We start from the raw sequence: 24,498 nt of genomic DNA, 5'->3' as shown, positions 1-24,498 counted from the left end.
GCCTGGACTATAGATGGAGGTGGGCTTCTGAGATCACTGGAGGCAAGGCCTGTGGTTTCTGTTCCCTGTGTCCTGGACACTGTGTGGGGACTCGGGCCTGGCTTCCTAAGAAACAGCCTACCTACCGCTATCCCTGAGTCCACCACACGCAATGTCACCCAGCCTCTGCCACTGCTAGGGTCCTCCTGACACAGCCGTAGCTATGGTGGCAGATGACGGACGACATCCGTTGCTCTTGACACCTCCCCAAAGTTCAGCCCCTTCTCTCCCCAAACTTCCCAACCTTCTCACTGGCAGGACCTCATCAAAGGCTCCCCAGGCCTCCAGCCTTTCCAGGCTCTGCTGAGTGATTTGTGCTTGTGCAGACTTCAGCAGGAAAGGGTGAAGAGGGAGCAGGTGGTGGGGGAGTGGGGCAGCCTCCCTGACGGTAGATGCTCTAAGACCCCTGGACATAGCCCAGCCCCGCACTGCTCTGACCTAGGGATCTCAGTCTCTACCTATACAAAGTCATCTATGGCCCAGGATGGCCTTGAATTCGTGGCAATCCTCCTGCCTCGGCCTTCCAAGTGCTGGGATTACAGGTGTATAATGCCCAGCTAAGATCGGGATCCCTTCATAACTTTCAGTAAGTTGACTCTTCTGATAAACAACACCTGGACATCCAATTAGCTCTAGCTTCTCCAAGCAGTGTCAAACCTCTCTACCAGCCGCTACTGCCCACCCTGCCCTGGGGTCTGTCCTGAGGGCAGAGAGGGCTGGGGTCTGCTGGACACTGCTTCCCTGGCCTACATTGGGAACCCGTGTGTCCTCAAGTCTCCTCGGGACTCTCTCGTTCCCCTGAGTTCCCTAAGTGCTGAGACCCCATCTTCCCTCTCAAGGCGCGCCTTCTGGCTCCACATCCCACATCCCTCTTAACTATACGGGGCTGCTCCCCTTGGGCCCCCTCTGTATGTGGGGCTACACCTCTTGCCCACCCCCACCCCCCCAATTTGCTAGGGAAAGAGGCCTGAGGCTGGCAGAGAGGGCTGGAGGAGGGCGGGACAGTGGGCAGAGCCTAGACTGGTGGCAGCCGGGATGTGTCCTCGCTGGCATCTCATGGATTCCTCTTTCAATAGAGCAAAGAGGCCGCCACCACCCCCACCCGGCCTCCAGCCGCTCTCTGCTCTCCTCCCCTGCTTCTCCCGGCCTCAGCAAACAGGCCAAGCCGACTCACTATTTTGGTTCCCTCTCATGTCCCTTCCTGAAGAAATCCCAGCCTGGACCCTGTCCTTTGGGTCACCCTATGCCTGCCTGGAGCTAACCTTTGGTCACATGCTGTTTGTGACCAGAATGAAGACCCTTGATCAGGGAAAGGACAGCTAGGCAGGGGCAGAGAGAACCGGACAGAGAAGGCAAGTCTGGGGACATACAGGGTTAGGGCACAGGGAGGGTTGACAGGGCAGATAGGCAGCGTGGGGTCCAGGCACAGACAGCAGAGCGGGTGTGGAGAGGTCAGTGGTGCCAGAGCCAAGTGGCGACTTCCTCGGAACCATGCTGGGGTTGAGACCAGGGTCACTGTCTCTTGGGGTGACCCACCCATTGGGGTACCAGGCTTGGCTGACGCAGACAGGCATGGTACTCACCGTTGGTCAGAAGCAGAGCGGAGTGGTGGCGGACGAGCCCTGGGTGCCGTGCCCACCTCGGGCTGAGGCTGGAGCTCTGGGGGACTTGGCTGGGGGGCCGGGCCGGCGAGGACAGCTGCTGCCGCTGATGTCACAGGGTCATGAGTGAAACCTGAGGACTGGCCAATCTTCAGGTGGGTGCCTCAGCCACACTTCCCTCTTGGCAAGCTCCAGGCACACCCTGACAGTGCCTGGGTCCTGGGACCACAGTGACCCAGGGTCCAGACCAAGACACACCCATCCACACATGGGGCTCACACACACACACACACCACACACACACACACACACCCCTCCCCCATCCAGGAGCTCTCCCAACCTTAGTAAACATAACGCAGGCTCATTTTTGTACCCGATCTTCCTCAATCTCCCTCGCAGTCACTTCTGCAAGCACGTCCAGGGAATAGGCTGCTTCACACACTCAGCCTGGTGCACACTCACGTGTGAACTCTTCGCACACAAATGCTTCATGTCCGTGCTCTCAGCAACACATACAAATCACTTTTCATACACACACACACACACACTCCCAGGCTCACACCATAGGCTTCTGCAAATCTTCAGGCTACACCTCCCCCCAAAACCCTATATTTTCAGCCACATCCATGCCAGATAACACAAATGCCGCATGTACGGACACAGGTTTTTATGGAGGGTATGTCTGTGTTTCTGTCCGTGCGTTCTTGTGTTTTCACTGACGTGACTTGTCCGTGCCAATACACTCACTCCCGTGCCCAGGAACAGGGACTGCTAGTGCAACCAACAGATTTTTATCTGGTATTTGCCCACATCCCCGACATCTCTCACACACACACACACACACACACACACACACACACACACACACACGCACACGAGTGTGCACATTCACACCCAACTGTTTAAGAGGACCACACAGAGGTCTCAAGTGGCATTTGTCTGCCTCCTCCCCCACCCCCCAGCTGACAAGACATCTGTCCTTTCAAGCCTAGGGAGGGGTTGTGGTTGGGAAAAATAAGATTGTCTTAGCTCCCCTGGTCACTCTGTAGCTGTGGTGCCCCCTAGAGGAGCTGTTATGAAGTGCTCCATCTCACCATCTCCAGCCTACATAAGGAGTGGTGGATTTCTGCTCCCCCCTCCCTTTCAGACCTTCCAAAGCAGCCTGTCTTGGCCATGCTGTGTCTATTCCCCTTGCCACAGGCAGCTGCTTCTAGCCCTCAGCAGACTGAGCTCTGGGGTGGTGTGTGCCGTGGTAGGCTCAGAGAGGCCTGGCCAGTAGCCACCCTCATCTCCTACAGGTACCTCTGTGGACAGAGCCTCGGATGTCACCGGGCCCCTCCTCGGGGACCAGGCCCGTGGTTAGAGCATTTCTGGGAGTCCTCACCTCTCAGCTCCCACGGTGTGGCTGCCACAGTGATCAGGGGAAGTCACTGACATTCTGAGCATCTTGTAAGCCAGGTGTGCGCATTGGTCCCCTCTACCAACATCGTCTCTTCTACAGATGCCCCCCTGGCAGGGGTGGGGTGCATTCCTGCAGGCATCTATCACTAAAGAAACCTGAGCTTCCTCACCAGGGGCAGTTTGTAGGCGGAGCCAAGAGAGTCCGCTCAAATGGGTATCAAGGATTTGTTAGAGAACACTCACCGAAACACAGCAAGGTCAAGGTCGTCCATTCTGCCCAGGGGTGAATGGAACCAGCAGGTCCACCTCTGACCACCACTTGAGCGACCGCCCCCCTCTTCCCTTTAACGGGGTCACGTTGGCAGACAAGAAACACCACCTCTACAGGGTCAGGTAGCCCGAGGTCACGGGTGAAGTGAATACCCCACTAGAGCTGCTTCCAACATGTGGGGGCAAAGTACAGTTTCTTCTCAGACCCTTCACAGATGGACTCCCCAAAGTCTCCCCTCAGGGTCCCTCTCATCACTCCCAGCCTGGCGGTGGCTTCAGTTCACTGGTCACCATCCCCTTGACAGGGCATCTTTGTCTGTAGATGATGGATAGGTGATGTGGTGGTTGAATAAAAATGGCCTCCATGGGCTCATATAATCTAATGCTTAGCCACCAGGGAGTGGAACTCTTTGATAGGGTTAGAAGGATTAGGAGGTGTGGCCTTGTTGGATGAAGTGTGCCACTAGGGGTGGGCTTTGAGGTTTCAAAAGCTCAGGCCAGGCCCAGTCTCTCACTCTCTGCCTACATTCGGATCAGGCCATGGTTCCCAGCTACTGCTTCAGCATCTGCCTGCAGGCCACCATGCTTCTAGTCATGATGACATGTGGTGGCTTGAATAAGAATGCCCCCCCTCCCCATAGGCTCACAGATCTGAATGCTTTGGTCATCAGGGAATGGCACTATTTTAAAGGATTAGGAGGTGTGGCCTTGTTGGAGGAAGTGTGTGACTGGGGGTGAGTTTTGATGCCAAGCCCAGAGTCTCTCTCTTCCTGTTGCCTGCAGGTCTGGATGTAGAACTCTCAGCTTCCTCTCCAGCACCATGTCTGCCTGCACAGCTGCCATGCTCCCCACCATGATGACAATGGACTGAACCCCTGAAACTGTAAGCCAGCCCCAATTAAATCGTTTCCTTTATATGTCATAGCCATGGTGTCTCTTCACAGTAATGGAACACTGACTAAGACAGGTGATAACGGGCGCCATCTGTCCCTTCTAACTGTCCAGCCCTACTCCTTTGGTCCTGTCTTTTTCTGCTCAAAGCTCCATGGGGTAGAATGTTCCCTAATGAGGGACTGGAGGGGGCAAGGCTGTGATAGTCAATTGTTTGAGCTGTGTAGGGCACAGCTCTGTGCACCGGTCACATTTGCGGTATAAAGGCTGGTAGATTTAGCATGATTCTTTTGCTGCCAATGGCGGTAAAATGTCGAGGAAATGGAGCTAAGGTTTCTATTTGTATCCAGTATCATGTGGGTCATTTAGATTAGGAGACAAAAGCCCAACTAGAACCACATCTCCTTCCCTTAGTAAGAGGATTTTTCCTCCTTCAGGCAACTGCCCCTGCCCCAAACATATGATCTGAAAGGCTGTTGATGTTACGACAGCCAACTCGGCTCTACCACAGGGATGGCGATGATGTTTCTGCTTGGCCAGTCCCTGAGGCTGCATGTCCCTTCTCTGAGACTATGTGTACCCGGAGGAGGCTCTAAGTCTGTGAGAAATAACGAGGTAAACCTGAAGATACCCGAGGAGGAAACCTGGCTGTAGGAAGAGGAAACAGGAACCCCAAGTAGACGAGAGGTGCAGAAGAGGGACTAGGAAGTGAAGGGTCACCTACAGACCGCATTGGTTAGCCTTAGTCACCGTGCCCAAACACGGTGACAAGGGCAGCTTACGACAGGACGGATTCTACTGGCTCACTGTTGCAGGTACTTCAGGGTGAGGAGGGCACGATGGAACAGAACAGCTCACATCGCATGGCTACAGAGGAAGTGTACCCCAAGGGCACACCACCCCAATAACCTACTTCCTCCAACTAGGTGCTTTTTACCACCCTACCCCCAAATACCATCATATTGCGAATTCATCAAGGGATGAATCCATCTATGAGCTCAGATTCCTCATGATCAAATTCCAAATGAACAAATGTCCTCACAACAAACACAGAGCTGAGATGCTCCGGTCTCCTAAGCATTTTTATTTTATTTATTTATTTGTTTTTAATATCCTTTCGTGTTTTGCCTGCATGTGTATCTTGTGTGATGGCGTCAGAATTTCTGGAGCTGGAGTTACAGATAGTTGTGAGCTGCCATGTAGGTGCTGGGAATGGACCCCAAGTCCTCTGGAAGAACGGTCGGTGCTCTTAACCTCTGAGCCATCTCTCTAGTCCCAACCCTGAGTATTTCTTATTTCAATCAAGTTACAGTATAAAAGTCATCACAGACCCTGAACCAAGCAGAGTGTATACCTGTTTCAACCCCATCCTATCACAGGAGCAAACCAAAGACAAACAAAACCCCTTTTTCCCCTTGTGCTAATTTACAAGTTACAGTCACCCGCACACAAGTGAATTCTAGAAAGTCCCACTCTGGCCCACAGTGAGCAAGCATGCCACAACCACTCCGAGTCTGGGCACTCGGTTTCTTCCCTGGGTCCTTGGTCAGGATAATTTCCTAGGACCTTCATTAGATGCTCACTCATGGCTGGTGGCGCCTCAATCCCAGAGGTCCTGGGTGGAGCGGGGAAGGCTCTGAAACTCCACTTTGTAGTTCCGATGGGTGGAACTCTGGAAAGATGTCCCCATCCCAGGGCATCCCCTCAACACAATCCTTACATGCCCCCAAAGTACCACCAGCTACACGCTGAACAAAACCACACCCCCATAAACCACTCGAGGACAGTTGCAGTTGCTGGAAATGTGCAGTGAGACCGGGTATGGAGGACAAACTCCCATCGCCAGTACGGTTCCCAGACTCCTCCCTGCTCAGATACTGCCAGTCACAGAATTCTGCAGACCGACATTTAATTTCCTTTAACCCTCAGATTCCAGCTCCTTGCTCCTTTGGAAATCGGACCCTCCAAAAGGGCCATTGCTGTCAGTCGCTCTCTCCTTGGTTCTTCCTCACCGTGGCTAAAGTCGTCATTGAGACGTCCCTGGAATTTTCACAAAGGGTCTTTTCTGGTCTGTTTTCCACAGGAAAGCAATAGGAAGCGGTTCCTCCTTCCAGTTGCACGCTTTGTTTGTTTGTTTGTTTTGTGTTCTGAGACAGGGCCTCTTTTGTGTAGTCTGACTGTCCTGAACTAGCTCCACAGACCAGGCTGTCCTCAAACTCAGAGATCTGCCTGCCTCTGCCTCCCAAGTGCTGGGATTAAAGGCATGCGCCACCATTGCCCAGCCTTTTTATTATATTTGGACATTGAGTGATGTTCAATTTTCAATTCTTTCAATAAAGCACTATGGGAACTAGAGAACTGGCTCAAGGGTGAGGAGCACTGACTGCTCTTGCAGAGGACCCAGCTCTAATCCCAGGACCCACAACCATCTGTAACTCTAGTTCCAGGGGATCCAATGTCCTCTTCCGGCCTCTGTAGGCAACAGGTCCACATTTGATGCACTGACACACATGCAAACTAAACACCTGCATGTATAAAAACCAAGTAAATAAGTAATTAAAAAATAACACTGTAGCATGGCAATGGTGGCGCACATCTTTAATCCCAGAATTTGGGAGGTAGAGGCAGATGAATCTTTGTGAGTTCGAGCAAAAAGAACAAAAAAATAACATTGTGAAGGAAGGATATGTTTTAGTATGAATCTTTCCCCGTGTTTACTTATTTCTAGAAATGGGTTTATTAGGGTAACAGAGGACAAACTGTCTTGGAAATACCCTGAGGGGACCCACAGATGTGAGTCCTGTTCCGCCTCAACTAAAGGGCAGAGAGCTTATTTTTGCTCTTTCAAAGTTGTTGACAACAGGTGTGTCTACAAACAGGGTATCCTGACCTAGGGTGTAGTTACTTGGTTATTTGGGACGGTAAGACGGCCCAGAGAGGTGGATTCGCTCAACCCTTTAGGGGGTGGCATAAAGATGCGAGGAACAAAATGATTCCTAATCGTGGGTGTGCTCGTCACCCCTTCTCTCGCCCCTGCTGGCACCTGCCCATCATCCCCACAAGGTAATCCATCACTCACAAGGTGATACCTACATTCTGTATCTTGGAATTGCAGCCTTTATCTAGCGGTTCTAAACCCATGGGTCATGGACCCTTTGGAGGCTGGATAACCCCTTCACAGGGTCGAAATAGCACTGAAAACAGCTTTATAGTTGGGAGTCACCACAACATGAGGAACTATATTATAGGGTCACAGCATTAGGAAGGTTGAGAACCACTCTTTCTCAGGTCTGACCTGTGCCTGCTGGTTTTGTATGGTCCCCGGGATGACCTACGACAGCCACACTTTCAGTTTTGGATGAGTTTGTGATGTATATAGCAAGTCAAAGGGGACAACCTCAGCAAGCAAACACCCAGTAGAAACTGAGAAAGCCTCTTGAGGAAGCCAGCTGGAGTCCCCAATAGTGTCACAGGTGAGCAGAGTGTCCCCTCTGGTGAGGCTGCCAAGTCAAAGAACAACAGCTGATGAAGAGATGACATCATCAAATCAGACACAACATCTAGCAGAAACCAACTGGGGAAGTTGAGGCAAGCAGCTGAGTTCCCCATTGAGTTTTCTCTCCATAGACAAAATTCCGGCTTGCTAGCTTTATGTCAACTTGACAGGCTAGAGTCATCAGAGGAGGGGACCTCAACTAAGAAAATGTCCCCAGAGCCGGGCGGTGGTGGTGCACGCCTTTAATCCAGCACTCGGGAGGCAGAGGCAGGCGGATCTCTGTGAGTTCGCGGCCAGCCTGGTCTACAAGAGCTAATTCCAGGACAGCTAGGGCTGTTACACAGAGAAACCCTGTCTCGAAGAACCAAAAAAAAAAAAAAAAAAAATCAGGCTGTAGGTAAGCCTGCGGGGAATTTTTTAAATTACTGATTGATGGGTTAGTGATTGATGGGGAGGGCCCAACCCATTTTGGGCTGGGGCTATCCGTGGGTTCTGTAAGAAAGCAAGCCACGGGGATCAAGCCAGGAAGCAGCACCCCTCCCTGGCTTCTGCATCAGCTCCTGCTCCAAGCTCCTGCCCTGACTTCCTCCAGGGATGGACACCGATGTGGAGGTGTAAGCCAAATAAACCCTCTCCTCACCAGGTTGCTTTGGTCATGGTGTTTCATCGCAGCAATATAACCCTAAGGCTCCACTTCTCTTCCCCTTGGGCACTTCCTTCTACAGTCTGGGGTGAGCAGTAGCAGCCTCTGTGGGAATGGCTTCCTTCTAGCTGATTTCCGGGGCACAGTGCCGTTTCTCTTGGCCTATTTTTCTGTTCTCTCCCCTAACCCTCAAGCCAGGCCCCTGAGGATGGAGGGGATGGTACGGTTGCCACTGGATCCCTTTGTCCTCTCCTAATGTGGCCACATTGAATGAATCTCCTTTCCCCACATTTTTACTATTATTATTATTAATTAATTATTTATTTTTCTCTGTGTCGCCCTGGCTGTCCTGGAACTCACTCTGTAGACAGGCCTGCTCCTGCCTCCGGGAATGCTGGGATTAAAGGTGAGCTCTACCACTACCTGGCTAATTTGTCTTTTTTTTTTTTTTTTTTTGGTTTTTCGAGACAGGGTTTCTCTGTAGCTTTGGAGCCTGTCCTGGAACTCCCTTGGTAAACCAGGCTGGCCTCGAACTCACAGAGATCCGCCTGTCTCTGCCTCCCAAGTGCTGGGACTAATTTGTCTTTTTAATAGGTTTATTGAAGGTGACTGTCTAGGGCTGAGAGGGCAGAGGCTCTGACCCTGGTAAATTCAGTGACAGGATCACCGACAGACAGGGACAAAGGAGGAGCTGGGACCGTTCCTTCTGGCTCTACACTCTAGGACTGCGGAAAGGGGAACAGAAGTGGGGAAAGGGTGAGTCTCTGGTGCTAATCCCAGCTTCCTGTCGGGATTGTCCTGACTGCTGCTGGGGCCTGTCTTCGGATGTCACAGCTGCGGAAATAGATCTCCCCTCTTCACCTGTTCTTAAGCAGCGGCCTCTTCTCTAGCTTCCTGTCAGAGGAATGCCGTGGTGCTGGGCCTCAGAGGACTGAATGCCCGTCCACCTTCCCACCTCTGAGGGCACAGGGTTTGAGGAATTGAGCAAATCTACAGGGGAGACATAAAGAGCCCCTGGCATCCTGGGCCATTTGCCTCGTGTCTGCCTGGTCCCCCCTCCAGAAACCTCTGGGTCCTTAGGACTCCCCGCTCCTAAGAGTGATTGACAGAATGGCAGTGAGTGGCTCCTCTGCCCTCCTAACCCACCTTACACACCCATGCCCGGTCCTATAAAATCTTCTATTCCCTTGGGACCAGGGAACCGGGTCACCCTAGCTTACCACTCAACAAACGTGGGTTCTCCCAGGGTTAGCATCAGCGTCAGGAAGAACCTAAGCCTGGGGAATCCCAGCCAGGGGCCCGAAGGTGGATCTCCAGAAGAGGAGGGCCTGGGCGGAGGCTTGGTCTGTTTCCCAGGCACCGGGCATCCTGGGCTGGGCGGGTCAGTGTACTCTTGGGAGGAGCCTTCTCAGGCGTCCCCAGAGCTACCTAGGTAACTGACCTGCTAAGCCATGTCCTCCCCCAGGAGCGGGAGCTGGAGTGGCGTCCCATCACAGAGTGCAGCCCCTACGGTGAGACCTGAGCCCAGGAGCACAGACTGTTTGGAATGGGGTGGGGGTGGAGACTGCGGAGCTGGGATGGGGGTAAACTCTAGGGGAGGTCCCAAACCAAGAGGAAGAGACTGGACTGGGAGGAAGGAGGCCATGGGGTGCAAAGACACTGAGCAGGGAGTGGAGGGGGGGGCTCCCGACATGCCTTACTGCTCTTCTGTCTCGTTGAGCTGAATCTCCACCCATGTCCCCAGCCCTGGGTGACCATCTTGCAACCTTTTCCTTGGACTGTCCCATCTCCTCTGCCTCAACCCAGCCGTGTCAAGGAAGGTAACTTCCCTGGGTCACTCCCTCGACACCCCGCTGCCACACATCCCTGGGGCCTCCTTTCTGTTCAGTCCTGTATAAATGTTGTACGGTGAGGGGGATGGGTCTGTGTGGCGGTGGGCCGGGTGGGCCTGCTGAAACCTGTTCCTCAGATCTGCTGGAGCTCATGATGCTGCAGAACGCCCAGCTGCACCAGCTGCTGTTGAGTCAAATGGTGGCAGGAGCCCTGAACCCGGGGCCAGAGGGGCCCAGCCCACAGGTGTGTGAAGGTGGGGCCCAGGGTGGGTTCTATGTGGGGGACCCCCACCTGGAGTAAAAAGACCGAGTATAAAGTAGCAGCAGAAAGCTAGCCCACACCCTCCCTGCCCGGCTCAGTCCCTTTGGCATCTACTATGTGCCAAGGCCTGGTGTCAGCTTCTAGTAGGAAGGGAGTTTCCAAATCTCCACTACCACCCAGACGTTGTGTCCAAGGTTTTCCTTCCAGGTATTCCTCTGTGCACCTCAAGTCCCAGGAGCCTGGTGCAGAACTCTTTATTAAAGGCCCAACCGCTATTTGTCGAACAAAAGAATGAATAAAGCACTGGCTAGGTAGGCTGTGACAGGCAGGTGCAGAGATGCGGTATTACTGCACACCTGGAGAGGGAGGGAGGAAGAAGACAGACTCCTTGGAGGACTGCAGGAGGCCTTAGGGCAGGCTCTTGAAGACCAGGTAGGAAGTGAACCCGGGATGGAGGGAGTAAGGGGTGTGGGGTCTGAGAAAGGAAGACCCAATGGAAAGGGGACTCTGGGAAACCTGGAGGGGTTCAAGGAGGGGCTAGTTGGGGAGTTTAGGGAGGTGGAGATCCTGAATTAGGGCTGCTAACTCACACCCCTAGGCCCTCTGAGGCCCTAAGGTGAGCATCCCCCCTTCCTTGAGGGATGCACAAAGATGCAGGAACAAAGGCAGATTGCTCTCTTGGATGAGTTAGGCTCTTCGACATGGTTCACCTCCTAGAGACTCAGCTCTCCCCTCTGCAGAGGAATGGGGTCAGCATCTCCAAAGCGCCTTGGCTGCACGCAAGCGCAGCTCACTAAACAGCCTATACACCGGTGACGGTGACGATGACGATGTGCAGAAAATAATGTAGGAGGTGGAGGAGGCGAGGCAGTGGGGGCAGGCAGGGCTGAGCCTGGCTCATCGCCACCCCCCTCCACTTTGCACCCCTCCCAGGTCTATACAGACAGCCAACAGGAACAGGTGGAGGAAGAGATGGAGGCGCAGGAGCAAGAAGAGCCTGTGGTGGTCCACCACCACTATTTGCCGGGCCCCATGACACTCTGGCCTATCTCTTTCCTCCCTGTTCCCCCACATCAACCTCCCTGGCAGGGTGCGCCCAGGATTCAGCACCAGCCGCCTGCCTCCAGGCAAGGGGAGGTGTAAGTGAGACTGTGGGGGGGGGGGTTTGGGTGTAATCAAGTCCTTGATCTAGGCTGAAAGAGCAGACTGGGGGGGGGGGTAAAGCCTCAGAAGCCACCCTGGGCCTCTGACAGGGTCTTTCTTCTCCTCTTCCATCTCAGGAGAGATGTGCCCCCACCGCCACCCCCGAGTGCCACAGGGACTGTTGGTGCGGATGTACCCCCAGCTTCAGGTAGGGGATGGGTGGATGGGCCGTGGGACCTGACCTAGGGCAGACTGAGATGTCAGAAGGACCATGTGCCCTTGTGGATGGGGGCTCCTGCCAACCGCTGCCTCGTCCCGTTCTATGTTCCTCCTTGGGGGTCCACCAAGGCAGGAAGGAGCAAGCTGAGGGTTCTGTCTCCCTAGAGTACTATGATGCTGAGAGCCTGCCCTGAAGACAGATCATCATCCAGCCTCACCCGCTTCAGCATGGGGCTGCCAGCATGCTGGACTCTGCATCTATGCTGAAGCCCTTCTACCCACCCCGTCCCAGTCAAGCCGTCTACCCTGAGGCAGCAGGCTCTCTGCTCCACTGCTGTCTCAAGCTGCCTGTTCTGGAGAGAAAGCTCTGTAAAACTCCTCCCTGACCCAGAAGCCACGTAAACCTGATTGATCCTGCTCCCTGTCTGGACCAGAGCAAGGCCCTGATACCAGAGCCCCAGCTGGTCTTTGTCCCTCTCTCCCCTCTGTGGAGTCCACCCTTGGGCCTGAAATAGGGCACGAGAGAGGAGGATGGCTCCTGTCTCCAAATGCCTGAAAGCCCCTGGAAGGCAGCATGGTTGGGGAAGAAGGCCGGCTCAGGAGGCCCCTGTGGTGGACTCGGCTTCCTTGGGCCTCCTTTCCCTGGATTCTGTTGGCAGAAAGGAGAGCCAGGGCCGAGTCCTGATTCAACCAGGAACAGCCCGAGGTCCCCAGGGCCATGTGCATACAGAAATTCCTCCCCTTCACGGGACCTCAGTAGGAAATCAGTTGCTAATGGTGTGGGTAGACGTCTGGGGTCTGGGCTGCAGAGGAAAATGCAGGGAGATGGGAAGGGCGGAGGAGACAACGGGGTGAGCAGGTCACAGTTAGTACCATCCTTGTCACAGGTGCTGTCTGTTATCCCAGGAGCAGACATGGAGAGCACAGGGTGAAATCCAGGTATTTGTATTGAGGTTAAGAAGAAAGGAAATGTCCCCAGTGTCTTGTGCCACGGCCAGAGTCCTTCAGCCAGTGCTGGACCATACCCTGAAGGCGCCATGTTGAGTTCCAGCAGCCACCAGAGGCCTGGGAACATCGGCTCACCCAGGACGTTGCCGCAAGGCTCGGGGCAGCCTCATCCAGGCAGCCAGCACCCTGTAGGTGCCCGTCCGCTTCCTGTGCCAGTGCTGGCCGAGGGTAAAGCAGAGTAGGACCGATGTCACAAATAAAACCAGCAGTATTGTCACCACTATGATTATGGGGTTTGTAGGCTCTGGGAAGGGAAGAGGCAATGCATTTAGAGATTTTCAGGTGCCAGGCACCCCAGGGAGTCCACCCATCACACCTTGGCCACTCATGCATTCCACAGCCAGCCTGGTAGCAGAGAGAAGTGGCATAAGGTGTCTGCCCCCCGTGTGACATAGAAGAGGAAGGTGGTCTGCAGTCGAGGCTCTATCAGGCAGAGCAGCTACCCCTCTTCAGCAGCTACCCCTCTTCAGCAGCTCCCGAGACCAGTATGTAGAGCCTGGACATCAGGGTGTTGTGGAATATTAGTTAAAGATGTGTCACATTTGTTTATGCTGTGGAACATTTGTTTAATGGTGCAAAAGTGTGTTGCATTCTTTTCTGTTGCATTTGTTTAAGTCTGTGAAGCTGTGTTACTTTGCCTGCCTAAAACACCTGATTGGTCTAATAAAGAACTGAAAAGGCCAATAGCTAAGCTGGAGAAAGGACAGGCAGGGTTAGCAGAATAGAGAGAATAAGTAGAAGGAGAAGGAGGAGGAGAGGAGGGTGCAGGGGACCAGCCACCCAGTCACACAGCCAGACACAGAATAAGAAGGAAAGGAAAAGCTGGGTGGTGGTAGTGCACGCCTTTAATCCCAGCATTCAGGAGGCAGAGGCAGGCAGATGCCTGTGAGCTTGACGCCAGTCTGGTCTACAGAATGAGTTCCAAGAGAAGCTCCAAAGCTACACAGAGAAACCCTGTCTCGAAAAACAAAACAAAACAACAACAACAACAACAAAAAGGAAATAAAATATATATAGAAAAAGATAAAAGCCCAGGGGCAAAAGGCAGACAAGATAATTTAAGAAAAGCTGGTTAGAAATAAGCCAAGCTAAGACTGGGCATTCAAAGAATGCTCTGTGGGACCTGGGTGGTGGACCCCCAAAGACAAAAGAGAAAAAACAACAACAACAATGCCATGGCCTGGAGGATGTCATGGTCAGATTTATACCATGTCCCTCGTCAGGCAGAGCTGAGTGAGCTTCAAGCAAGCTCATTTACAACAGGCCTTGGGCACCACGAGTCACAGACCAGCAGTGCTCCCGGGAAGCTGTGGGTCAGGCCAGCAAGCCTTCGCACTGTAGAAAGGGGCCATAGCTTGAGAGAACTCACTACCACGGTCAAGGCAACACGCCCAACCACTAGTTGAGCTCTCCTGGCTTCTGGAAAAGTTAGGGTTCAGCTTGGAGCTTGGAGAGAGACCCAGTAAATCAGGAAGTAAGAGGGAGCCCTCGGGATTCTACATACACATCAAGCTACCTAGGAGTGGGGCTTGTGGGTTTTCTTTTCCCAAGGTGTGGAGAGGGATGCCATCTCTGCCCCTCTGGGCCCAGCATCTCCTTACCGATGACTTCGAGGATCTGGGACTCTGAGTCTTTGCTGATGATGTGCCCACCATGGGGCCGCAGGTCCAGCACAGCCTGGCAGGATAAGTTGAGGTTATCCTTTGTTTGAGCTCTCCTGTTGAATATGGCTATGGCGTTACTTTCAGCTCCCTCAAAGGTCTGGTTCTGCAGGGTCTCTCCTTCATGGAGCAGGCTGAGGGTGAGACTCTCAAGGGGCTTCACGGCTTCTGCCATACACTCAATGGTGTAGGCTTCTCCCACAAACACCTGCGAGGGCTGCAGCTTCAGTGTGACCTTAGCCGGAGGCTCTGTAGGAGACAAAGGAGGAAGACCACTCAGGATGGAACTGTGGCCCTGCAGGCTCAATCTGGCCAGGGCCCATCTCCTGGTATCCCAGGTCCCTAGCTGGGCTTGAAAGAGAGGGAGTGGGCTGGGCATTGACCTACTCACTGGAAGAAGAAAGAGGAGGGAGAAGGGTATGGTGGAGGATGATCTGGGTGAGCATGATTCGGAAAACAGAGAAGGGGTCTACAGAGAGGAGATCCAGATTGCAGAGCCAGCTAGAATGATATACAAAAACATCTGGGCCTGTCTCCATCCCCTCCAGATACCAAACACAAATGTTTGGATTAAACAGCTGGGTGGTTGTCCCGGGAGCACTGGAAGGGAGCTCCTCTATATGTGGACTCTATGACAGTCCTCAGAGCTGACTGTGAGCCTCCTCCTGAAGCCCGGGCAGGAGTCGCGTTTGCCTCACTTCTCCAGCTGGTTTCGTGACCAGTGTCATTGCAGATCCACTGAGTAAGGACTACAGCGGTACCCTGGTTTCCGCTTAAGCTACTCCACCCATCCTCACCCCTCCTAGGACTCAGAACATCTTTCCAGCTTTTGATCCATCAATGTCGTTAACCGGTAGCTGGGAAACACCTGGAACTAAGATTGAGCGAATCCTGCCAGGAGTGTACACAATGCTCACACGTTCGCCACGGGTCCTTGGGGGGGAATGATGAAATGCTCCACGTTCTCCCACTTTCCTGGTATTCTCTAGTAGCTCCTCCATCTCACGAAGCTCCCCTGATTCCCCCACTGCTTGTAATGCTTATGGAGTGTTCTGGCAACAGAACCGGGGTGGGAACTGACTTCCAGATCCGTGCAAACCCTGGCTAGACTGACACTCTTGGAGAAAGATTCAAAACCTGCGCTGTCTGCTTCCGAGGTATAGGAGGACTTGTGGAGCCCAACCAAGGGTGTAAGCGGATCCTGAGCCGACAGACCTGACCTGCTTGTGGTTCAGGAGCCCGGAGGAGATGAGGACCATGATGGGAAGCCCAAGAACAGTCACTGAGCAGATGTGGGAGTGTATAGTCGAGGAGTGGAGACCCAGGCAGAGACACTCACTGTATACTCTGATGTTGAGATGCTCTGAATGCTGTTTCTCCTCACAGGTGAAGTGGCACAGGAGGCTCATGTCTTGGGAGATATTTAAGACTAAGAACTGTTTCCACTTCCCTCGAGGGTGCTCCTCCAACACTTTCTTACTCAAGGTGGTCTCCAGACCACCCACTTGCGGATTCTCACAGCTAGTGCTGCAGTTGACTTTCAAAAAGCCTGTGGCTTCTACTATCTGCTTCTCGGATGATACGTGAACCTCGAACTCCTTCTCACCAGACCCTGGAAGAGCAAAAACACCAGGCAGCAGATGTCTCCGATGCCCACCCTCAGGGATCTCTATTACTTCACAACTTTCCCCATCAGACCTACGGAGGCTGCCACTCAGGGACTTCCTGCGTTCTTTCCTCCAGCCCCTCTGTCCATCGGCACTAGGTCAGTCTTCCTCGAGCCTCTCTTGCTGCGTTAAGCTCCAGTTCAAAGTTCTCTCTGTCATGAAGACACCTCTGAGAATGGAGGTAAGCTCTGAACTCACATAAACACAGAGAACTGCCAGGAATGCCCTTCGGGTAGTGGTGAGCTCCAGGGATAGGCATGGGGCAGGTGATGGAGGGACTCTTATTTTTCCCCCCGGAGACAAGGTATCTCTGTGTAACAGTCCTGGCTGTCCACAACTCACTTTGTAGACCAGGCTGGCCTCGAACTCTCAGAGATTAACCTGCTTCTGTCTCCCTAGTGCTGGGATTAAAGGTGTGTGCCATCACTGTCCAGAGGGACTCCACTTTTAATAACATGGTTAAGAAAAGATAATGATAATGACATTGGGGCAAATATGGAAGGAGGAGGTGAACCTTGCGTGTGCTGTGGGAGCAAGTTCCAGATACCGGGAACTGCTGCCTCCCAGACCTGCCCGTGGGAGCTTGCTCTCCTGAAGCAATGGACGGCCAGAACGGCAGGAGCTTAGCTAGGAAGAGGAATGTTAGAGACAAGGCCAGAGAAGCAACAGGCTACCATGAGAAGGAGCTGCTGCACTCATGGCTCATAACTTATGTTGATGCTCTGCAAACATTTTGAAGCTTCTAGAAGGCTGGGCCTGAGTTTTGCCTGTTTCTCTTTATGCTGACCACACAGTCCAGTGCATGACAGATACTTGGGAAGTATCTGGTATGCAAAGATGGGACCCTCAGTGCTCACTGCCACTCTGTGAGGACCATGAAGGTCCTAGGTCCCAGCTGGCAGGGCCCCTACACGTGGCCTGTTTTCTCTACCTCCCCCAGCCCACTCAGCCATCAGCTAGCGGTATGTAAATAATTTGCAAAAGAGGGGCTTTCCATGTAGACAGTACTGAGTTTGAACTCAACATTTGCCAGTGTGCTGTCTGGGCAGTCTAGGGTTAGATGCGTCCTCTCTCTGAGCCCCAGTTTCTTTATTCGTTAAGAGGGCTAATGTGCCCTCCCCTGGGTCCTGAGTGCAAGCAAGCTTGAAAGCACTTGGCATGGCTGACTCAGGCACAAGGCACTCAGCACGTAGTGGCGGTGTCCTTCCAGATCTCCTTGACCCACTGAAAAAAGTTTCATTTTCATTTTGTTGTCCCAGTGAACGCAGCGCCCCCTGCTGCCCTCTGCTGTTCACTAGGTCCCTTTGGCACACTCTCATCTCTTTGCTTAGACCCTGGCACCCCTTCTTACCCACTCACTGCTCGCCACTCAACCTTGGCAGCCTATCGCATCAACATTCTCAAGCCCTGGGCTTGCTCCATCCAGTAACCAAGAGGCCATGATCCTAGCCACTGGCTGAGGCCATGGGCAACCCAAGCCAGGCTGTCACGGTCTTCTGGATCCATGGTGGAGAGGCCCCTGTAGCCAGGATGCCCTCCTCCCCAACCTGAAGCCCAAGGAATAGTGCGGAACCCCCTACTCTAAGATGCCATGTGCTGGGAACCCTGGGGGCCGCTTACCTGAGCAGCAGAACAGGGCAAGAAGGGTTATACGCAGGCTCCGGCAAGTAAAAGAAGACATCTCAGGTGGGGTCTATCGGCTCCAGGGGCTCAGCTGCTGGCTGCCTGCAGGGAGATGGAGAGATGAACACCACAGATTGGGGAGTGAAGGCAGGAGCTTGGGACTGAAATCCGTAGTTTTCTCTGCACGAATGATCTCATTTCCTCTCATTATCTGAGATCAGGAAGTCTATGCACAGGACAGCTCCCAAACCTTCAGGCCCTCAAGAATTCAGGCAGAGGAAGCCAGGAGGTAGTTGATAAGCAGGGGTGTAACACGGCCCTCCCACGTGGCTTGCTCCCTGTGTAGGGTTAGGAGAGGAAGGGGAACTCATATTCAGGGAAGTGGGTGTGGTGCAAGAGCATGCGTGCACGCCCTTACATGTGTGTGTATGTGTGTGTGTGTGTGTGGAATTTCTGTCTGTGCATGGGGCAGAATGAGGCCTCCATGGCTCAGATCTGGGGAACTCTGAATCCCACGGGGCCTCTCTTACAGCCTCTCTGGTAAGAGAATATCCAAAGTTAGAAGAACACAGTCACACAGCCATCTCCGGCTAATGCCCTGTGTATGTCTGCACACCTTAATATCTTGCTTAGCTTCCAGGAGAAGCCTAGCCCTAACTCGGCCAATGCAGGGCCCACATGGGGCTAAGAGATTGCAGAAGGGCAGCCCACAGTGGCCTTCTGCAGTGGCCCAGGTCTAGGAGGTCAGGGAACAGATTGGCTACAGCCTATTTCCAAATCCTAGGCCCTTTTCCGGGTTTGTCAGCTGGTGACTTCTTGCCCATTTACCATCCAAGCAGGGCCTTGGTCTAGCAAAGCTAAAACCTAATGCTCTCCAGGTAAGCTCTTCCCACAGGCAGTGAGTTTTTATGGGAGAGAAGGCCTTCCTAGGCAATGTTGTGTTCCCCATATAACCAACCTTGCTCTCTCAGTCCTGAGATCCTCCGGGACAGGTGGGGCAAAAGCAGACCTCCTTGATGTCTCTGTGGAATCCCAGAAAGGGCCTATCTGAAAGGAGTCCCAGGGTTTGGGGGACTCATTATCTGAGGTCAAGTAGCCACATGCAAGGCTAGTTCCCAGAGAATCCCAGAGTTTTGGGGGATTCATTATCTGAGGTCAAATAGCCACACGCAAGGCTAGTTCCCAGACCATTGCAGCCTCCAGATGTCAAGCAAAGGAAGCTTCAATGGCTTAACCAGTGACCTGGGTTCCTGGCCTGGAGAGTACTGTGGCATCCTGCCATTCTCACAACACTGTGTACAGCTATCCCATGCTGATGTTAACAGCTGGATCCAGGGAAGTCCCTGTGTGAGGCTGCTGAGCTTTGGAATCATGCCAGAAGGAAGGGAAAGACTGAGTAAGCAGAGAGAAGTGGGGAGAAGTGGAGTGGGGTCGGGGGTGGGGCTCTGATCTCACAAGAGGGTGACAGAGTGCTGAGGACAGGGGACAGGACAGCTGGAAGGGTCTGGGTGATAAGTGGGGACTGACCTCCGGTGGGTAATAATAGTAATAATAAAATAATAATAATAATGGTGGTGATAATAATACAGCAACATAGACACTACATATAGGGGGGAACAAGTCCTTTTTCATTTTGGGGGTGCTGGTGACTGAGATGCCATGGCTTCCTACATGCTAGGCCAGTGCTCAGAGCTGCACCCCTAAGCTCTCTCTGTGCTTTTCATTATGATACAGGGCCTCACTAAGGGGTCCATCCTGGCCTCGAGCTCACTTTGTAGTTCAAGTTTAGAGAAGCTCGTCAGCAGGCAGTGTGTGGTTGTGTGAGCATCGTAGTGTGTCCACACACGCCTAGATGGCGCAGGAGACTACATACTTGGTGTACATAGCTGTGCATGCTATCCTTGAATACAACTGCAGTACAGTAGCTTGGCACGAATGTCACCAGGGCTCTGGGAGCAATGCGTTGAGTTAGTGTTAGGATGGCTATGGTGTCTCTAGGTGGTATGAATCTTTTCCAGCTTCAGTATAATTTTCTGGGACCCCTGTTGTAGACGTGGCTTGTCACTGATGGAAATGTCTTGCACCGTACCCACTTCATGCTGGTCACTCTCAAAGCACTAGTAATCATTAACTAGTTACTCCTGAACTCTACAAGCGCGAGTACTTCTACTTCCCATCTCCTAGGAGAAACTGAGGCACAGAGAGGTTAAGTGGCTTGAGCAAGGTCACATACCTAGGAGAGAGTGAAGTCCCTACGGGTGACAGGCAGCCGTGGGTAGCTGATGAAGCCCACCAGAGCAGGGGCAAAGGAAGTCATTGTGAGGGTCAGATTCCCTGGAGACCCTTGGGAGGGACATGCCAGGCAGCAGAAGGCCAGAGGAAACTTCCGGTCAAGGCTCGAAAAGAAAGCAAACAGCCATTACCAGAACAACCATGGAAACACAGCAGGGTTATAAAAAGAGCTCACACAACAGAAGGGAGAAGGGAGGCTGCCAGGGGCTGGGAAGGGAAGCGGGAGTTTTCCTAGGGGTGGTTTCATTTTGTAAGGTTGGTTCCGGAAGATTAATCTCGGAACAATGTGAACGCGCTTAGTTGAAAATAAATAAACACATGGGTCCACAGCAGACTATGTACCACAATTAAAAAAAGAAAAATAAGCCGGGTGGTGGTGACCCACGCCTTTAATCCCAGCATTTGGGAGGCAGAGGGAGGTGGATCTCCGAGTTCAAGCCTGTGATCTACAGGAGTGAGTTCCAGGATAGCCAGGGCCACACAGAGAAACCCTGTCTCGAAAAACAAGCAAACAAAAGTCAGGTGTGCTGGCATCACTTGGATGCTGAGACAGCGGGATGGTGAATTTGAAGGCAATCTGGGCTACTCTCAACAATAAAAAATAAAGGAGACTATAAAATAATGCATGCCATAAAATATGGAACAAAGTAAACCAAGAAAAATTAACTTTTCAGTCTTAATTTGAGAAGAAATAAAAAATCTGAGTGGAGGCCGCTGAGACGGCTGACTCAGAAGGTATAAGCTCTTGTCACCAAGCCTAATGACCTGACTGTGACCCCGGGGACCCATGTGGTGGAAAGAGAGAACTGACTCCCACGAGCTGTGCTCTGACTTCCGTATGTGTGCTGTGGCAATGTAATAAAATAGGAGAAGAAAGATGCTTTCTTTCCCAACTGATCTGCAGAGTCAATGAAATCCCAATCAAATCCCAATAAGGATGGAACTTGAAAGTGTTTGTGGGAAGAATAAGATGATCCAGTTACATGGGAAGGATACGGTGATCCAGTTACATGGGAAGAATAAGATGATCCAGTTACATGGGAAGGATAAGGTGATCCAGTTACATGGGAAGGATACGGTGATCCAGTTACATGGGAAGGATACGGTGATCCAGTTACATGGGAAGGATAAGATGATCCAGTTACATGGGAAGGATACGGTGATCCAGTTACATGGGAAGGATAAGGTGATCCAGTTACGTGGGAAGGATACGGTGATCCAGTTACATGGGAAGGATACGGTGATCCAGTTACATGGGAAGGATAAGATGATCCAGTTACATGGGAAGGATAAGGTGATCCAGACACACAGGGAGAATAAGACGAGCAATTTGTTCTTGGAATACTGAGATTTAATACAAAAGATTAATATGGGGGTAGGGAGATTAGTTAGTGGGTCCTAGTTTCTAGAACCTACCACACACCTAACACATGACAATGGCGACACTGCAGATGGCTGGGTAAAAGAAAGGTCTACTATGTGAGGCTGGATCAACTGATCAACTAGACCGGGAGGGGAGCAGGTATCCCCACATCACAGCAACTGGAGAACTCAATTCTATTCACAGTGAGTACTTACGTGTGAAGGGAAACTTTAGAAACACTGACAAAATATAGGAGAGTGTTGTCATTGCAGTAAGGTATTAGGAAAGACTTCAACTGTCAATCATAAACAACAGAGGCTAGGGCTGTGGCTCACTGGGTAGAGCGCTTCCCTAGCACATACAGGTCCTGGGTTCCATTCCCAGCACTGAAAAAACAGACTAATTAAATCGTTGATAACTGAGTGCACAAAGCAATGTCAAAGGGAAGAGGACATTACTTTTAGCTCAACAGTAAGTCAAGATGAAAACCACATCCACCAAGTTGGCAGAGGGTAAGAAGTCTAAAGGTCAGTTTTTGGAGAAGTTCTGGGTTGATAATAACTTTTACAGTTACTGATGGGAGAACTATTCTCTGGGGAACAGCAAATATTATCTCATAAATCTGAATAAAAATCAATTTATTTTATTTTGTATTTTTATGTGTCTGTAACCAGAAGAGGGTGGTGGGTGTCCTAGAGTTAAGATGGTTGTGAGCCACCCCCGGAGTGCTGGGAACGGAACTCCCATCTTCTGCGAAGCAACAAGCACTCTTAGTCACTGAGCCAAGTAGCTTCCTCCCCTAGGGCACAACTCTTCTCTTAGATATGGACAACCCTGGAAGACCTTTTGTGCCAAGACTTTAGGCAAATCACCCAATCTCTTTATGCTTCCACTCCCTGGTCTGAAAGATGGGATTCGTGCTAACATCTCCTTCATAGACTTTTTTGTTGTTGTTTTTCGAGACAGGGTTTCTCTGTGGCTTTGGAGCCTGGAACTAGCTCTTGTAGACCAGGTTGGCCTCGAACTCACAGAGATCTGCCTGCTTCTGCCTCCCGAGTGCTGGGATTAAAGGTGTGCACCACCACCGCCGGCTTTTTTTTTTAATTTATTTACTTTTTTTTAATTTTATGTGCATTGATGTTTTGCCATGGGTGTCAGGTCTCCTGGAACTGGAGTTACAGACCAGTTGTGAGTTGATGTTTTGCCATGGGTGTCAGGTCTCCTGGAACTGGAGTTACAGACCAGTTGTGAGTTGATGTTTTGCCATGGGCGTCAGGTCTCCTGGAACTGGAGTTACAGACCAGTTGTGAGCTGTCGTGTGTGCTTCGTAGACTTCTTGTGTGAATTAAATGAATTAATTTTTTTCCCCCTCGAGACAGAGTCTTCGGTAGCCCAGGCTGACCTCAAATCCTATATAGAGCTGAGGCTAGCCTTGAACTCCTGATCCTTCATCATCACCTACGCACTAGGATTTCAGGCAGTTGCCACCACATCTGGCTTAAATGAGTTGATGTTTTAAGGTATCTGGAATCCTAGGTGCCATGTAACCATCTCACGAAATAAAAATAAGCTTGTTTGTGTGACTGAATACTTCAGAGAAGAAACTAAGACAAAATTCTAGCAAGTGGGTGGAAAGAGTGAGCTCTGAGGAGATAAGTTCATGAAAGCGTTAGTGACAATTCCACCCACAGCCATTACCTTGCTGTGCACTATGGTGACAGACACAGACACCTTCACCTTCTCACACATTTCATGTTCAGTTTTACAGAGAGAATACAGAGGGGAAAGGGAAATTTCTGAATGTCTACAAGGAAGAGGCTTGGTGGGAATGTGAGCGGTAGCGTTGATCTCTATTACTGACTGACATGGTTCTCAGGACAAGACCTGAACCACGTGCTCACTTGAGAGACAGGGACTGGATGGCGGTGGGGGCACCCAGGAGGCAGAGATAGGTGGATCTCTCTGAATTGGAGGCCAGTCTGGTATAGAAAGAGTGAGTTCCAGGACAGCCAGGGCTACACAGAGAAATCCTGTCTCAAAAAACACACACACACACACACAGAGAGAGAGAGAGAGAGAGAGAGAGAGAGAGAGTCCCTTTCCGGGTCTCGGCCCCTGTGGACCTGGGGTAAAAAAGCAGTGGCCCTGTTGGTATGGTGGCCCATGACTTTAGGCAGATCTCTGGGAGTTCCAGGCCAGCCAGGGTTAGGTTTCTAAATCTGTCTCCTACATGGATGTCACCCAGAAGGGGAAGGAGAGGAAGAAAGCAAAAAACAGGAAACAGTCACTAAGGCGGAGTCTGGGTGAGGGTTTGAAGACAAAGAAAACAAGAGCCTCAGAAGCTTTGAAGGAGGTACTCCCTCTGGGGATCCCCCCCCTCAACCACTGTGCTTACCAGAGTGGGGGAGCTGAGGCCTGGAGAGAGGAAGAGATCAGAATTCAGGCCTGACACTTAAGAGGCCAAAGGTTCCATGCTGCCTGCTCGTTGGAGAGGAAGTGGGAGAAGCCAGAGGCTGTGACTTACCTTGCCGGGCTCAGATGCTGGTATGTGGTGTGTGTGTTGCATTTCTACCCGTTAAACGTTAGACTCTCTCAGGGGTCACGTGTTTCCTGTGCCCTGGTTTCTTCACCAAATTAACATGGTTTTAACACTATTACTGGCTCCCCCCCACACACGTTGTCATAAAATATACCTAATGAAATTTATTATTATTTTTTTCTTTTTTCTTTTTTTTTTTTGAGGCAGGGTCTCACTATATAGACCAGGCTAGCCTCACATTCAAAGTCTTCCAGCCTCATCCTCTTGAGGGCTAGCTAGTATTGTTTAAGCCACCATGCCCTCAACAGTTGTGTGGCTCCTAGAACATTCACTGTGAGCCATCTCCAGAACTCTCCAGAACTTTCCACCTTTCCAACCTGAAACTCCAGGTCCATCGCAGTAATTCTCCCTCCTTCCCCAACCCTGGCAACTCCCATTCTACTTTCTGTCTCTGACTACTCTGGGTCCTTTTGTAATGGCTTCATGTCATTGGGTGTGACTTCCCCGGGTTCATCTGTGTGACGGCATGTGGTAGAACACCCTTTCCT

At 51.8% G+C, this 24,498-nt stretch overlaps 3 protein-coding genes and 1 long non-coding RNA gene across 14 annotated transcripts in view; 2 read left to right on the top strand and 2 right to left on the bottom strand.

Moving 5' to 3' along the window:
* Scn4a (sodium voltage-gated channel alpha subunit 4) overlaps positions 1-1,754 on the bottom strand; it is a 49,686-nt gene extending 47,932 nt beyond the window's left edge. The window contains exon 1 of the mRNA XM_075990344.1: positions 1,623-1,754. The gene's annotated coding sequence lies outside the window, so the exon portion shown is untranslated. The remainder of the gene's footprint in view (positions 1-1,622) is intronic.
* LOC142859867 (uncharacterized) lies at positions 1,142-9,087 on the top strand. 6 transcript variants are annotated; one of them, XR_012912269.1, is made up of 6 exons: positions 1,142-1,391; positions 4,095-4,194; positions 4,640-5,017; positions 8,342-8,429; positions 8,709-8,747; positions 8,936-9,087. It is a non-coding gene; the product is annotated as an uncharacterized LOC142859867 (long non-coding RNA). The 6 variants fall into 6 exon arrangements; XR_012912271.1 differs by lacking the exon at positions 8,342-8,429; XR_012912267.1 differs by having other exon boundaries at positions 8,342-8,747.
* A 705-nt stretch (positions 9,088-9,792) lies between these two features.
* Positions 9,793-12,581, top strand: Prr29 (proline rich 29). 2 transcript variants are annotated; one of them, XM_075990352.1, is made up of 6 exons: positions 9,793-9,852; positions 10,086-10,161; positions 10,311-10,417; positions 11,369-11,562; positions 11,716-11,786; positions 11,963-12,581. In XM_075990352.1, exons 1-6 carry the CDS (start codon positions 9,793-9,795, stop codon positions 11,989-11,991), a joined length of 537 nt encoding a protein of 178 aa, XP_075846467.1. In that variant the 3' UTR covers positions 11,992-12,581. The 2 variants fall into 2 exon arrangements, with proteins under 2 accessions (XP_075846467.1, XP_075846466.1); XM_075990351.1 differs by having other exon boundaries at positions 11,369-11,574.
* A 145-nt stretch (positions 12,582-12,726) lies between these two features.
* On the bottom strand, positions 12,727-24,016 carry Icam2 (intercellular adhesion molecule 2). Of its 5 annotated transcripts, none has more exons than XM_075990348.1 (5): positions 23,936-24,016; positions 17,754-17,858; positions 15,806-16,078; positions 14,407-14,715; positions 12,727-13,049 (listed from the first exon to the last, which is right to left on the bottom strand). In XM_075990348.1, the coding sequence occupies exons 2-5, from the start codon at positions 17,812-17,814 to the stop codon at positions 12,877-12,879; spliced, it is 816 nt and encodes a 271-aa protein (XP_075846463.1). In that variant the 5' UTR covers positions 17,815-17,858; positions 23,936-24,016; the 3' UTR covers positions 12,727-12,876. The 5 variants fall into 5 exon arrangements, with proteins under 5 accessions (XP_075846463.1, XP_075846462.1, XP_075846464.1 ...); XM_075990347.1 differs by having other exon boundaries at positions 23,807-23,942; XM_075990349.1 differs by lacking the exon at positions 23,936-24,016 and adding an exon at positions 19,990-20,172.
* Positions 24,017-24,498: the final 482 nt, after the last annotated feature.

The sequence above is a fragment of the Microtus pennsylvanicus genome, chromosome 11, assembly GCF_037038515.1.
Source record: "Microtus pennsylvanicus isolate mMicPen1 chromosome 11, mMicPen1.hap1, whole genome shotgun sequence".
Classification (NCBI taxonomy): Eukaryota; Metazoa; Chordata; class Mammalia; order Rodentia; family Cricetidae; genus Microtus; species Microtus pennsylvanicus.
The sequence above is the reverse complement of the archived record's forward strand: the minus strand, read 5'-3'. Positions and strand labels throughout refer to the sequence as shown.

Excerpts from the sequence above, each read along its gene's own strand:
- Prr29 (XM_075990351.1), top strand. The coding sequence starts at position 9,793 with ATGTCCTCCCCCAGGAGCGGGAGCTGGAGTGGCGTCCCATCACAGAGT. Across the intron at positions 10,162-10,310 it reads ACCCAGCCGTGTCAAGGAAG|ATCTGCTGGAGCTCATGATG; the intron begins GTAACTTCCCTG and ends CCTGTTCCTCAG. Across the intron at positions 11,787-11,962 it reads GGATGTACCCCCAGCTTCAG|AGTACTATGATGCTGAGAGC; the intron begins GTAGGGGATGGG and ends CTGTCTCCCTAG.
- Icam2 (XM_075990348.1), bottom strand. The coding sequence starts at position 17,814 with ATGTCTTCTTTTACTTGCCGGAGCCTGCGTATAACCCTTCTTGCCCTG. Across the intron at positions 14,716-15,805 it reads TCTCAACATCAGAGTATACA|AGCCTCCGGCTAAGGTCACA; the intron begins GTGAGTGTCTCT and ends TGTCTCCTACAG. Across the intron at positions 13,050-14,406 it reads CCAGATCCTCGAAGTCATCG|AGCCTACAAACCCCATAATC; the intron begins GTAAGGAGATGC and ends TTCCCTTCCCAG.